This window comes from Pristis pectinata, chromosome 16 (genome assembly GCF_009764475.1).
Source record: "Pristis pectinata isolate sPriPec2 chromosome 16, sPriPec2.1.pri, whole genome shotgun sequence".
Classification (NCBI taxonomy): domain Eukaryota; kingdom Metazoa; phylum Chordata; class Chondrichthyes; order Rhinopristiformes; family Pristidae; genus Pristis; species Pristis pectinata.
In genome coordinates this window covers 7,058,086-7,074,050 of record NC_067420.1, presented here as the reverse complement: position 1 = coordinate 7,074,050, position 15,965 = coordinate 7,058,086, and the positions used below count along the sequence as shown (strand labels likewise).

Below are 15,965 nucleotides of genomic sequence, written 5' to 3'. Positions count from 1 at the left end.
TGGTCAAGCACATAACCCCATTTCCTCCTTTATCACTCCCCCACCACCCACCTCTGCACTGTGTGTTTCCCACTGGATATTGCATCCCCAGTCATTCTCAAACTTCATCAGTGCTACTCCACAAACTGTAAATTATTCAGGAGCTAGAAAGTACATCTCTCTCTCCAATTCTGGAAAAATGATCAAACACAATTCTCAGCATTTCAACTGACAAATGAAGTGCAACATAGCGGTGCAGCTACCAACCAGGGTTCAATCCTGAACTCTGGTGCTGCTGGTGTGGAGCTTGCATGAGTTTCTTCCAGGTGCTCCCACATCCCAAAGACATGTGGATTGCTGGTTAACTGGCCCCAGTGTGTAATTGAGTTAAGGGGAGCATGCAGAGAATAATAATGAGATTAATGTGCATTAGTGTAAATGGGTGCATGATAGTTGGCACAGACTTGGTGAGCCAATGGCCCGTTTCTGGCTGTATGATTATGACAGGTAGCATGATCGCATAATCTAAATTCTGGTTTAAAAACAAGAACAAATAAACACTGTACTAGCCCTCCTCTTGTCACTCAGTAAAATGGAATTCTGAGCTTAGGCCATACAACACTGAGGGTCTCAATATCAGGGATGATTTTCTCTCATTCTGAGAGTATCACATTTCTTTTCCAAAATGGAGCACTGGACAGCAATCAATCATGGGAAATTGGATTCATTATTTTCCTTCCTTAATTCCAGGACACTGTTCCCAACCGTCTGCCAACTTAGGTTTACATTAGCTAACTTAGTATTAACGAGAAATAAAACTTTGATATGCTTCACGTTTATGGCTGTTCTATAATAGTAACTAAAACAAGTTATCAGAGAAGCATCAATAAATAAAGCTAAGACAATAAGTGGCACCATTTTCCAAGGTTTTGGCAATGATTGTAAGAGTCAAAATTCTAGGATACCTTGCATCACAATCAACAGTCAGCTCTCAACACAGGGTTCACCAGGAAATTTCTGATATTCACCAGAAATTCCCTGCCAGGGAATCGTCTGTGTGAATATCGCAGCATCCAAGTCCCTATAGACACTGTGGCCACAGGACTTTGATGCTTTAATTATCTCAACAACTTCCATTTATATCAGCACCTTTAATATTGTAAAAATGTCCCAAGGCATTTCACAGGAGCATTGACACCCATCAACATAGACATATGAAAACAGATGCTCAAAGGCTTGACTGATACTTTAAGGGAAAGCCTTTAAGGGAAGTCTTAACAGGGAAAAGGTAGAGAGGTTTATTGCTGCCAGTGTTGCACTGATTAGATGCAAGGATCCTTGAGAAGAGCAGTCCTGCAAATAACATTTATATTTAGGAGTTACTGGACTAGTGACTGGAGCAAGACCACATTTAAACCCGAAAATTAAAGTGCTACTTCACCAGGGGTCAACGAAGGTCAACAAGTACAAGGATAATTTCTAAACTGGATGACAAGTTAGGGTACATGAAGTCCAAAACAGTCTGATCATCTTCAGACTGTTACCTGGGACAGCAATGAAGTCAGCAGCTAAGAAAAGAGAGTTTGTGACAGAGACTTAAGTAGCTTTTGTCTTCTCAATATTTAGTTGGAGGAAATTTCTCCCCTTCCAGTACTGGATGTCTAACAGTCTGACAATTTTGAGACAAAGGGTTGATAGAGAGGAGGGCAAGATAAAGTTGGCAGGGTGACATCAGGCTGACACGTTTAAAGCAAGGCCATGTTTTCAGCTGTTGCCAAAGGGCAGCAAAGAAATACAACATAGAAGCAGGGAGTGTGATGGCAATGGATTGATCCATGAGGGACACCAGAAATAACAGACGGACAGACAATTCTCTGGCTGTAAATTAATAGATAACAATAGAACCAGGGAAGTGGAGTCACATCCACATGAAGAATTCAAAGAGTGTCCTGTCTACATATCCCTGGTGAGGGACTGGAGGACAGTGGTGTGGTTATTGTGTCAAAGTCCACAGACAGGTCAGAGGAGGACCAGAAGGGATAATCACCTACTCATTAGAATAATGGAAATTACATCTTATACTATACATTTTACTCAAACTTTAAACTAGTAATATCCAATGTAAAACATGCACAAGCAAGGCAAGGAGATGAGAACGGCTTACCTCTATAGCTTCTTTAATATTATTTTTAATATCTTGAATTTTCCGTTTTTTCTCACTAAGAAAAATATTGAATTTTAATACAATTGCATAATGTTGCAGTAACAGGTACAATTGTCAATTAAATACTTTGAACTTTTATATTTTTAAATCCTTGAAAGCCAAAATAAAACTGAAACATCTAACAGTTTACACTTTACATCTACACTAAATGTAGTACAAACCAACATTTAAGTTCAGAAAAGGAGCAGCTTCAAACACTGGTTTAACACTTTAATCCCAGTGCTGCAGCAAATTGAATTTAATTTAGTGCCCAGGTGGTTTGCACTATGCAAATATTTAAAATTAAACTGGTACGAGAAGGCATGTGGGACACTGCTAAAGCATACATCTCTCTCCTGGGAAGAAAGAGAAAGTTCAAGCAGGTACCATCTGCTGGAACTGACACACCAGGTACTAATTTCAGATCAAATCACTTTTATGTTGGTACTGTATAAGTCAACATTACAATTAACTTTCAGCATGGTGTACATTTTTTAACACTTGCTTTTACAGAAGATGTATCTATCCATCATGTTTTCTCCACAAAAGCCATCGAAAACTTCAAACATTTCTCACTTAATGAAACAGTAAAAGCAAAGCACAACTGGACTTTGCCATTGGTCCAGTTTCTAACAAAATGAAGAAACAACAAAATATACACAAAATTGGAAAGAGGCAATTCTCAATACTCTAAGCAGATCTGATGCAATATATAACAAGCAAAATTAGGGTAAACTTTCCAACACTTCTGGAACATGTTAAAGAACCAAAGCCTCTCTTTCCCCTGCCCCTCTGATCCATAGATACTAGATCCTTCATCGCCAACTGTGTAAACCACTAGGCCACTAAAATTTCTACAATACATCAGCTAGGTTTTTGCAGCAGTCACTACTATATTCACCAAGTTTTCAATTTTAAATCTAGTACCTACAGTAAGCAAACACTTCCATCTGCGGCTGTACACACATATTGCCAATCTCTACCCAATCAAATGCAAGCCTCCAATTGGGCAGCATTCTGTGCAAACTGCCGACTTCCAATGTCAGCTTTTAGAAATGAACTAATATGAAAGGTACCTCTTCATAAAACAAAGTCTCCAACAGTTAAGTAACCATTAAAGAATAGCAGTTAACAAAAGTGCGGAGGGGCAATATAGATTGTGTTTATATCAAAAATTATAAGCAAATACAACTGCTATGCTGGCGGCCATGTTGGAGAAAAAGGGGCTGTGGAAGGAGGAAGAGAATTGCAGCAACAGAGAAACCAGAACAGAGAGAAAAAAAATGCAAACACACATTAAAGGCACCCCACCCCTCCACCAAGCTTAGCCATGCCGGTATGAGAAGGAAACAGTACTAGCTTCATAGAAAGCTGAAAAACAATATTGCTACTTACTCAGCATGAAATCCATTGACGTGTAAAATTCGCATCTGCTTGACGATGGTGCTTTTACCAGATTCACCAGCTCCTGCATTTAAAGAAACGCAATTTTGAAAAATAAACATTTTTTACTCGAAACCGCGGCGAATGCACTCGTCTTCCCCCTCACTAACATTTGCAAAAGCCTAAACACACACAAGACATTTAATTAATTCCCCACCATTCCTCGATGTAAATACAAAAAAAATTGCCTCTATTTCCTTCCAACTCATATTAATTTATGTATTTAATAAAATTAAGGACCGACTCCCTTGTTTTTGATATTTTTAAATAGATTGAAAAACACATCAGGCTTTAAAAATATCTGTACCTTGTCAACAAGCCTAACATTTCCGGTCGACTACAGCCTCTCTCGTACATACATGTTATATTCACTGTTCATACTTCGACCTATTTTACTCATTTAAACAAAAACTTTTCTTTTTAAATCCATTGAGCAGCAAGTGGCCTCCATGTTCAGCCTGTCAACCACAGCCCTCCCTCTCCCCATGTCAGTCTCCCCCCACCCCCATTCAACAAAAGCCACTCTTAAGTGTCACAAATCACGCAATAATCAATTTGCTGCTTCAGAGGGAAGGGAGAGAAGGGACGTGAAAGGCTGCATAGCCAGTAACTTAGGAAAAGCCCCTCTCAGCAACCAGCCTCCATGTTGTGTAGTTCCCCCCTCCTCCCCACTCTCCTACCCCCGCCCCCCAGAGGCCTCAAACTGAACCCAGCACCGGCTGCATTAAAACCGCTCGCCAACTCCCGGCTGTTCGGCCCACTGGTCATTTCCCTTCGTCAAAGGTGGGGGTGGGAAAGAAATATAATAAGAATTAATGTAATTTAGTTCAACCACAGCAGGCCCCTCGCCTTCCCTCCCGAAGCCATTTCCCCGCCGCCGCCACCGATACGGCTTCTAGATGTTTCCAGGCGCCGGGGCTCGGCTCTCTCCTCCCCCACCCACCCCACATACCGAGCAGCAGCAGGCGGTGCGTGGCCCGGTAGATCTGCTTGTCCTTCTGCAGCTGCTTCTCGATCTTCTTGTTGGCTTCGCGCTGCGCCTTCTCCTCGTTCCTCTGGTCCTCGGTCTTGCTGTTCCCCAAGCAGCCCATGGTCATCCGCGAGATGAGCGGCCAGCAGCAACCGCCGGGCCCCCGCGGCACAGCCACCCTTCAGCGCCGGCAGCACAACGCGGGGCGGGCGAGCGACAACACCGGGGGCCCCCCTCCTCCTCCTCCTCCTCCTCCTCTCCTTAGCGCCAGGCCCCGACCGACCCGTCAGCGCCGGGCCTTTCACTCCAGCCCCGAGGGAGGCGTGGGTGGATGTGGGAGAGCGGAGAGCAGCGAGCGCCGGGCCCCCCTCCTCCTGCCACCCTCCCCGTCGCCCCCAGACACCAGCAGCGAGCGCCGGGGCCTGCGAGTCCGCCCAAAGAATAAGATGGAGGGCGAGAGAGTGTGTGAGGGGGAAGAGAGAGAAAAAAAACACCCGGGGCAAATTAAATGTCAATTAAGTAATAATCCCGCTCGGCCTCCGCCAGATCCAATGGGCCCGCCGCCGCCGCCGGCTTCTGCTCTCCGCTGGCCTGGCTCCGCCCGAGGTGGCTTTTCGCCTCGCCGACTGCTCGGCTGTCGGGCCCCGGTCGCCGGTCAGTCGATCAATGGGGCATAGAGCGGGCCCGCTCCCCGCCTCGACCAGGCCGCCGTCCCCTCACACGCCGACCGTCCTCTTCGGCCTCCCTTTTTTTCCCCTCTCTCCGCTGCTGTTCCTTCCTCCTTCTCCCAGGAAATTAAAGCAGAAACGATATTGCGAAGGTAACAAATGGAGCCGAGGTAAGGCGGCGGCTTCGGTCTCCCCCTCCTTTCGCTCTCTTAATTCCTGCTCGCTCCCTTTTCCTCCGGCTGATGTCCTCCCCTCGGTGCCACGGTGTAAATTTCCTCTTGCTCGATTTCTCGCTTCTTTTCCTCCCTTGGGTAGATTAGAGATTTTTCTTCTCTCCTCTTTTCCCTCCCGCGGGATAAAGTCTGTTTTCCTCCAGGGTGAACCGGATTTCCTTTCGGTTTGATTTCCCCGTGTGCGAAGCTCCAGCGTTTAATTCCCCACCGGTGGTGTTTCTTCTCCCCTTTTTTCCCCTGGGTGAATTATATTTTTCTTTCCCCCCCCCCCCCAGGTGTAAATCCTCCCCCTTTGCTATAAGCACAAGCTCAGATCTTCAGGATATTAAAAATAGGTGTCTGTCTCTTCTATTTGTCCCCAGGTATGTAAATCACTTGGTTGTTAAATATTTCTATATATAATATTTTTACACCGAGCAGCCCTTCCTGCTGCTGGATATGTGGAGAAGCAAAAAGAGAGAGAGACACACACACAAACGGGTGGGGCAAACAGCAAGCTGTACCATGGGTACCTCTACTCTCACATGATAACATAGCGTCACCACACTGCAAGCCAAGGCGCCCTCTTTAAATATTCAAACCAGCGCAGCACTATATAAACTGAGGGGAAAATCTAAACATGGAATAACACATTTCTTTTTGTTGCGATATTTTTGCACTGATTTGCATTTCATTCAAAATTATTCATTCTGTTTAGCCAAGGGATTTTGTTTTAGCAGACTTCCAAGCTGAAGTTTGTAAGGATACTCCAAAGACCAGGCTGACTTGAATATCCAAACTCGGAGCAGGAGTAGGCCACTCAGCCCGTCGCGTCTGCTTCGCCATTCAGTAAGGTCATGGCTGATGTTGTTACAACCCTAGCTCAACAGTCTTAGCTACCGCCATCCTTGTAAACTTTCTCCCCTTTGCTTGTAAAGAATCAATCTGGTTTTGTCTGAAAGATTTCAAGTAGAGTCTCTTCCTCAAAAGGTGGTGAACGCAGAGATGCAAAATTCACAACCCTCAGAAAAAATTGTGTTATTTAGCTTATTTTTAAATTATCACCCCTAGTTCTAGCGTATTATTTAAATGGTGAAGGACTGCAGAGCTCTGACATGCTGAGGATTCTGAGTCTCCTAATTGGAATTGGCTTATTATTGTCACATGTCCCGAGGTACAGTGAAAAACTTGTCTTGCATACCATTCATACAGACCAATTCATTACACGGTGCATTGAGGCAATACAAGGCAAAACAACAGAATGCAGAATAAAGTGTAACAGCTACAGAGAAATTGCAATGCAGGTAGATAATAAGGTGCAAGATCATAACGAGGTCGATTGTGAGGTCAAGAGTCCATCTTATCATACCAGGGAACTGTTCAATAGTCTTATAACAGTGGGATAGAAGCTGTCCTTGAGCCTGGTGGAATGTGCTTTTGTACCTTCTACCCGATGGGAGAGGGGAGAAGAGAGAATGTCTGGGCTGGGTGGGGTCGTTGATTATGCTGGCTGCTTTACCAAGGCAGCGAGAAGTATAGACAGAGTCCATGGAGGGCAGGCTGGTTTCCATGATGTGCTGAGCTGTGTCCACAGCTCTCTGCAGTTTCTTGCGATCACGTACAGAGTAGTTGCCAGACCAAGCCGTGATGCATCCAGATAGGATGCTCTGTATGGTGCATTGATAAAAATTGGTGAGGGTCAAAGGGGGCATACCAAATTTCTTTGGTCTCCTGAGGAAGTAGAGGCATTGGTGAGCTTTCCTGGCTGTGGTGTCTACGTGGTTGGACCAGAACAGGTTATTGGTGATGTTCACTCCCAGAAATTTGCAAAAGGCTGGTAGGTGGATACAGCAAGTAATTAGGAAAGCTAACAGAACGTTATAGTTCATTGCAAAGGGGAGTGAATATACAATTAGGGAGGTTTTGCTTCCATTATATAGAGCATTGGCAAGACCATATATGGAATACTGTGTATAGTATTGGACCCTTTATGTAAGGAAAGATGTTAATGCATTGGAAGCAGTTCAGAGAAAGTTTGCTCCTTTACCTGGAATGGGTGGGTTCTCTAATTTAAAGGTTGGACAGGCTGTTGAATCTGCTGGAGTTTAGAAGATAGGGGTGACTAGATTGAAATATGTGGGATTGAGGGGTCTTGACAGGCTGCGTATTGGAAAGGATGTTTTCTCTTCTGGGAGTATCTAGAAGTAGGAGCCATTGCTTTTTAAAAAAAAATAAGGAATCACACATTTAAGACAGATACTGTGAAACTTTCTCTGAGAGGGCCTTGAGTCTTTTGGCACTTCTTCAAAGGGTAGTGGAAGCAGATTCTTTGAATATTTTTTCATCAGAAGTGGATAGGTTGTTCATAAACAGGTGGAAAAAAGTTACTGAGGGTAGATAGAAAATGTCATTGAGATTACAATCAGATCAGGTATGATCTTATTATGTAAGTAGCAGAGTAGGCTCTTAATGTGTATGTTGGTATGTATATTTATAAATCCTTAGTACAATGGCAGAAGTGTGACTGTAGGACCCTGAGCAATCCTCCAGAAGGCATTCCTGTGTGACTTTAGATAAGGAGAAAGTATCACTCGAAACACTCATATTTTCAGGAAATAGGGCTAGAGAATTACCAAGTACAAGATCCATCATTTTCTTCCATTTCTAATACAAGAAAGTTCCAGCCAACTTTAAACAACAAATTTCATGTCATATACGTCAGTGATAGTAAATCTGATTCTGAATTAGTTAGCAAATTCAGAGTATCAGCATGGGATTTTCATCGCAGTACAGATGAACACCATACTAAATGGTTCAAAGATCCACAAGTAAAACTAAAAACTAAAATCTTCTATAAAACACTAACATCTTTTAGTTCTTTCATGCTACAGAATTCCTTTTCTCAACCTGAATGAGAGGAATAATACAGTATTTATTTAAGAGGATTGTATTCCCAACTAGTTGCATCTTCTAAGTCTTACAGGAGATATCATTCCAAAAACCTCTGGATGGCTTTCCATTTGGCCTTTCTTTATTTCCAAGCCTTTAAAGGCTATTGAATATGTGAGCCCTCACAGCTCAGTCCAATTCATCCTCTCACAAAATCCATGTATAATGATCAACTGTAGGAATTTTGGTTTAACTCAACCATTGAAAACTCAAGAGGAGAGAGTTCAGTTGTAGCATCTACTTGGTTCTACACATTGGGATACATCTTTTTGGAAAAATGGCACATGTTTAAAAGGTACACTATTATAATTCACCTCCACCTTCAATGTGCCAACACAGTCTTTCGTCAATTAAGGAAAGGGATATTTGAAGATCCAGACCTCAGACCTGGCAGAAAACGTGTGGTCTACTAGTGGTGATCACTAAATGCTGAATGCTTCTGAAACCAAAACTGCCTACAGTAGGCATCTCAAGACACTGGAAATATATCACTAATGCTGTTTCCCCAAGTCTTCCAAATTTACTAGATGAATAAGCAAACCAATGTCAATGACCCTTCCTCAGCCAACATCCCCAGGATTGAGGTCCTAGTTACACTCAATCAGCTAGGTTGGGCAGTCCATGCTGTTCACATGCTCAACACCACACTATGGAAAAAAAAACACTCCCTATTCCAAGCCCTACTATGGGAAGAGATTACCAGGCAGACTGAGGAATAGTTTCAAGGATGTGCTTAAAGATTCTTTGAAAAAAAGCAACATCCCCACTGATTCCTGAGAATCTCTAGACTCTGACCAAAGCAAAGCAGGAGCACTCAAGATGGTCTTAAGATCAGGAAGCACAGAGAGCCCTGTGTAAAGAGCAGGCCAAGTGCACCATCTCACAAGCTATACACTGGAGCCCATGGGCCTCCACCTGCTCCGTGAGTGAACGAGTCCATGGTTCCTACGTTGGCTCATTAGTCACTTCAGAGCATAGAAAACCACAGTGGAAGTAAGTCATCCTCGAACCTAAGAGACCGCCCAAGAAGAAGAAAAAGAACAGTTTTATTAAATCCCACATCATCCAGCAAGTTTAGGATGAAGGGAACGTGGTCATGAGTCTCAAGAATGGCAAGTTATTTTGTATCACTTTGTTGCTTGTCTCTCACAAACAGGAGCTGATCCTCAGCTTTCATTGTTTCTAAAACAGTGCTGCATTTTTACATTAATTGCCCATTGGACATGATGCAAAAAGCTAGCATTGATAACTATACAAGGTGTCCTTTTGACAATCTCATAGACCAATGAAACCAGCCCTGAAAGGGTACAATTAAACTATTTGTCTAAATCCTGCACGTAGAATGCTGTTAAGGTTTTTTTTAGAAATTAAGTTATTTTCCTACTTTTCCATTGTTTCTTTTGTCTCTGTCAATAAATATAATTTTCCTCCATTTCCCTCTTAGCATCTGATTTAACTCTAATTTATCCTTCTTGGTTGTTCCTGTTTTCTCAATCCTTAATTTAAGTATTAAGGATGTACTCTATTTGGTTAAGGATATACTCTGTTGTTCATGTCTTTCACTAATTCCCAAATGACCCATTGCCCTCACAGCTCACACATTTGGAACGTGCAATACCAAAAAAAATTCTGATGTGTACCCAGTGAGTTACCCTAGTCCAATGAGATTTGCTCCCTTTCATCTTGGCTCAGTACAATGCTTTGCCAATTAATCTACTGAAAACCTCGGGAATTACATGACCATGTGCAAATTATTACTTCCATTTAATTGCTAGCTTCTCAGCTGCATTGCATCAAACATGTTTTGAGAAAGCTGATCAGATTCCTTGCCAATACTGTATTTCGGTGCTCTTATATTGATCAACCTGCAGCAGTCTCAAGACAATAAATATATATATCTCTCTCATAACAAAATAATGTCCTGGGATCTATGTATATCCATACCCTTGCATGTGACATAAGATAAGAGAAAAATTAATCTCTGACAGCTCTGACAGAATTAGAGGATCAACTACTGACCTCACTCTAGATATTTAAAGATATTCAAAATAGAAAAGGCAACACCTAATGGAAAGGAACGCATACCCAAAATTGATTTAGTTAAATCCTGTAGTGATTGAAATTTCAGGTTTAATATTCATGTGACTATTAATGCTCTAACATACTAAAGGACCAAGTGGTTTGATTAAATAAGTTATTTCCTGTTAACTATCAAATACTTCCCTAGAGAAATCTGTGGCGCTTCCAGCATCAATCACAAATCGCAACATCAACTTTCCTTTTTAAACATTTGGCTCAGTTAATAAGCCCAGAAATTTTTCTTAAATCATCTTGAAAACAATAACTAAATATTTGCTGGAAAGTAGATTAAAGGTATCATACAACTCAACTGATAAAAAGTGGTTTAAACTGATAAAAACATTCTTTGGGTCAAACGTGCAGTTTTCACAAATGTGGCTGCGGGCAAATGACTTTTAGAAATTATGGCATTTCATTAGAATCACAGTACCACTGCCAGGGTAGGTAGTGGAATTAGACGCTGTAGCAAAGTTTAAGAGGCATTTAGACAGGCACATGAGCAGGCAGGGAATTGACAGACATAGACCACGTGCAGTTTAAATGAGCATCATGGGTCGGCAAAGACATCGTGGACCGAAAGGTCTGTTCCTATGCTGTACTGTTCTATATCCTATGTTCTTTTTGTACCCCTGAAGACTCAAATATAGCAAGTTGCATTGGAATATGGGAAGACACCAAGTGAAGAGTTTGCATTTTGTTCAATTGGTAAATGTCAATATGGCTACCATGCTTAAAGGTGTGAAGAAATATTTCAGCCTTTATAGTTATAGATCATTAATCTGAGTTAAAGTAACAATTAAACTTTTGTTTCATTTCATCCTTTGGAACTCCAGATATGTTGTTATCTGAATGACATTGCCCACAAATAGAGGAAAACACATGCATCCATTCATATAATTGATACTGTGCATGTGGTAAAATACATCCTCATTATAAACTGAAACAGTAAACAAAGATGATGTAGATAATAGTAAAGGAGTACAATGTATTTAACTGTACTTGTGAATTTAATACAAAATATATTTGGGAAAGTATCTCAGCAAACCAGTTCATGCAGTTATAAGGGATCTTCCATAATGATATAAATCAGAATTCAGAATCATTTTTACGGTTTCCTCAATTTGATAAAATATCTCCACACAGATACAGGCCGATTGGCTCACTAGGTACAAATCAGTGTTCATACTGTACACAAGCCTCCGCCTTCCTCACAATCGTACTGTACCAGCAAAATCTTACATTCTTTGCTTAATCATATAATATTCTAGCTTCCTCTCAAGTAGATATTCAATTGCCTCAACCAGTCCATGTGGAAGGGAATTTAATGTTCTTACTGATTTCCCAAACAAATTTATTAGTGACTCTGAAATTTAGTTTTTATCTCACCTGCGTGAGGAAACAGCTTTTCAATTCATATCTTATCAAACTGATCAGTAATTCTAAAGACCTATTAAGACACTGCAAAATCTTGATTTCTCAAATGACCCCCTATAATTCTGGAATCATCCTTCTCAGTCTTTATTAGCTCCCCTTCTTTCCATAGTATCTTCATCCTTTCTTTTATGTGGATGATAAGTTGACTTTGCTACCAAGGCCAGCATTTATTCCTCATCTCTTACTGCTCTCAACAGCATGCTGTTGAGATACTACTTGATCAGTTACAGTCAGTATGGGGACAGGTCTCCCACAGTGTTGTTGGTTAGGCAGTCCCAGCATTTTGACCCAATGGCGATGAAATGGCAATATATATATCCAAGTCTAGATGGTGTACCCTAAAAGGAACTTGCAGATGTTGGTACTCCAATGCACCTGCTGCTTTTATCCTCTTTTTTTTTCCAATATTAAAGGTGCAAGATATTGCAACATGTTCAGTCTACATTTTACAGCTTTCAACCCCAGCAGGTATTAACCTTCAACATTTCACAAATCTCAACATAGCTCATTGTAGTTGTGCAGTTATTTTAAACAGAACCACTGAAATCAATGACAATTGTATTTTTAACATATATCAAAACTAAGCTGTCGAGTCAGTTATTTACTTAACATTCAAGGGTCCTGTTACCTACATTATCTTGGTACAGAATCCTCTTGAGTATCACTGGAAAGAATAATGATTATAAAGAGAGGAAAGCAAAACTGTATTTTAAACTAATCTTCCGCAAAGTCTGAACTCAAAATATAAGAATGTCTTACATAAAAGACCATTACATTCATCAAACCCATTCCCTCCATGCTCCGCATTACGTATAAATTCCCCAATTTAGTTAGCTTCTTGATGAAGCTGACTACTCTGAAAAACCAAACTCATGGAACTTATCCTGATCCTGCCAAAGCCAAGGAGAAACAATCTATAATTTTAACTAAATGTTCAAATTTACTTTAAGGGACTACAGTAGATCCATTGGACAAGTAACTTATCTTTACTCTCTGCTGATAGGAGTTGCACTACTTGGTACAATATTTGTTGCTCTGCATTTATGATTACAATCTTATTCCTAAGCACTTATTTATTGATTTTTTTTTCTGAAATGCTTAGAGAGATTTAAAGCAGATTTCTAAAACACTGGAGGAACTTTATAAAGGAAGTGAAAACATTTTTTTAGAAAAAACTACAGATGGTGGAATTCTGAAATAAACTTTTATCAAAGAAATGGTTGAACTATGATTTATAATCAGCAAGGAAGACAGAATTACAAACCAATTTGAATAGGTTATATTAATTCTCAGAGTATCGATTGGTCATGACATAAAATTGCATAACAAGTAACATTCAATAGTATCCACCAGAATGTGATCTTACAAATTTAAATCCCAATCTCTGTTGGCAACTGCACGTCAGCTATTCAGTTGGATATGGGCATGGACTCACAGCAAATAATCAATTATACAGCTAATAATATCAATCTATGCAGTCTATTTAAAAATGGAAAGAAAAAATAACTTCTGTAGGAAACTACAGCAACTTCTCTGAGGATTAGCATGATATTTTCACTGGAAATACAAGATGTAGAGAACAGTTCCATATCAATTATGCTTCAATTTAATTTCATCACTAAAAGCATTGTGGTCACCAGGCTTGCTAACATTTCCCTAATAATACATTTTAGCATTTTGCATTACTACTGGTGTCAGGCTAACTGTTTTGCAATTCCCTGTATTCTCCCTCCCTCCCTCCCTCCTTCCTTTCTTAAATGGTGGGATTACATTTGCTGGCATTCAATCTGTGGGAACCTTTCTAGGATCTATGGAATCTTGGAAGAGGACAACGAGTGCATCAGTATCCCTGGCTTTTTTAAAATCCTGCGATGCAAGTTATCAAGTCCCAGGGCATTTAATTAATTCACACTAACTTCTCATTTACTGTAGACATGTTCTCCACTATTGCTGCAGTAGGGAGAGGGGTAAGATTGTATTCTCTCCCATGAAGATATACTGTACAAAAAAAAGTCTTTAATTTCTCTGTCATTCCCTATCATAATTTCTCCTGTCTGTAGGGAAGCCACATTAACTTTTACTAATTTTCCTTTTTACATATCCATAGAAGCTTATACAGTTTTTTATATTCCTCACTAGATTACTTTCATATTCTTCTTTCCCTTCCCTTGTCAATGTCTTGGACCTCCTTTGCTGAATTCTAAAATTTTCCCAACCTTCAGGCCTACGGCTCTCTGAGTCATAGAGTTATACAGCACGGAAACAGGCCCTTCAGCCCAACTCGTCCGTGCTGACCAAGTTGCCTGATCGAGCTTGTCCCATTTGCCTGTGCTTGGTCCATATCCCTCCAAACCTTTCCTATCCACGTATCTCTTATAGGCAACATTATAAACATCTTCCTTCAACTTAATACTATCTTTAACTTACCTTGTTAAACATGTTTTCTGTTGAGCTTTTGTGTCAAACATATATTCATCTATTTGTTGTGAAGCAGGTGTTAAATTCTACAAATGTTAACTTTCCTCTGTCTACTGAGATACCTCTTAACATAGATTCTCAACCCAGCATAGCCAACTCATGCCTCATGCCTTTGTATTTTGCTTTGTTTAGATTTCAGAGCTGGTGCTGGCAACTGGGAATAGGCTGGGTAGCTTCTTCAACTAGCAGAGAAATGATGGACTGACTAGTCTCCTTCTGTGTGATGGATTTTCTATGATTCAAAGTAAATGCTAATCGATTGAACTAAATCACTTTCAATCCTTATATAAAATTCTACCATATTATGAAAAGATAATTTGATGGGGGAGATTTGGTGACGTTTTCCAGAACTTTTTAAATTATTTGCACAATTTAGTGAGTTTTATCAGTATTTATTGGTTTGTTAATATCATTTTCATTGAATCACAGAAAATCCATTGCCCAGAAGGAGATCATCCAGCCCATCATATCTGTGTCAGTCGAAGAAAGCTTTCCAGCCTAGTCCCAGTTTAACAGCACTAGGTCTGAAGCCACCCAGTGCTTTTTAAATTGCCTCACCCTTTCAGTCAGTTAAGTTTCAGACCCCTATCCCCTCCGTATGGGAGGGTTTCTCCTCATCTCCCTGCTAAGCCTTCTTTCAATCTGCGCTCCTTGGTTTTTGCCCCCTCTGCTAGGGGAAATAGGTCCTTCTATTTACTCTATCTAGACACTTCATAATATTAACTACTTCAATTACCTCTGTCCTCAGTCCCTTCTCTTCCAAAGATAATTCCAGTTTATCTCATTGCTTCATCACAATAAATTCCTCTGCACCTTTCTGCACCTTTGCCAATAACATCTTTCCTGTAATGTGGTAACCTGAACTAAATGCAGGACTCCAACTGCAGTCTAGCTACTGTTGTATGCATTACAGATTGTCTAACTAGGGATATGGCACAACTTTCTTGCTCTTACATTTGATGACCTCTGGTAAAGGAAACATGCCTTTTTAACCATCTTATGACCTGCCCTGCTGCCTTTAAGGATATGAGACATACACCCCAAAGACCTAATGTGCCTTTACACCTCTCTTTATTCCTCCTTTTTATTGTATATTCTCTGACCTTCCCCAATTGTATGATTTAGACTTAAGTGTAGGGAACATGATGAAGAAGTTTGCAGATGATACAAAATTTGGCCATGTGGTTGACAGTGGGGAGAACTTTAAACTGCAGGAAGATATAGTTGGTCTATTTGGGCAGAAAAATGGTGGGCAATTTATCCAATGTCAAACATGCTGAACCCTCTATACTGCCTCTCTTGCTTTGTTTATCCTATCCTTAACTTCAACATTGTCACATTTTTCAGTGAAGAACAGCCCATTGAGAACCTTATCCATATCGTCCACCTCCACAAACAGGTAACCTTTTGGTGTACAATAGGCCCTACTCTTTGCTGAGTTATCCTCATGCTCTGTATGTACTTACTAAACATATTTAGATACTCTCACATTTTTTCTGGATTAAATTCTATTTGGCATTTTTTTGCCCAAATAGACAACTATATCTTCC

The 15,965-nt window shown here is 40.6% G+C and overlaps 1 protein-coding gene across 5 annotated transcripts in view; it reads right to left on the bottom strand.

The window, feature by feature from the left end:
* The window catches only part of gnas (GNAS complex locus), a 303,471-nt gene that overhangs the window by 204,773 nt on the left and 82,733 nt on the right, over window positions 1-15,965 (bottom strand). For 2 of the 5 annotated variants that reach the window (XM_052031132.1, XM_052031134.1), the window contains exons 2-3: window positions 3,578-3,650; window positions 2,144-2,198 (exon numbers count right to left, since the gene is read on the bottom strand). In XM_052031132.1, the coding sequence (XP_051887092.1) occupies window positions 2,144-2,198; window positions 3,578-3,650 (128 nt within the window). Of the gene's footprint in view, window positions 1-2,143; window positions 2,199-3,577; window positions 3,651-3,932; window positions 4,137-4,577; window positions 6,040-15,965 lie in introns of those variants that run through there. The other 3 variants (XM_052031135.1, XM_052031133.1, XM_052031136.1) reach the window with 3 other exon arrangements.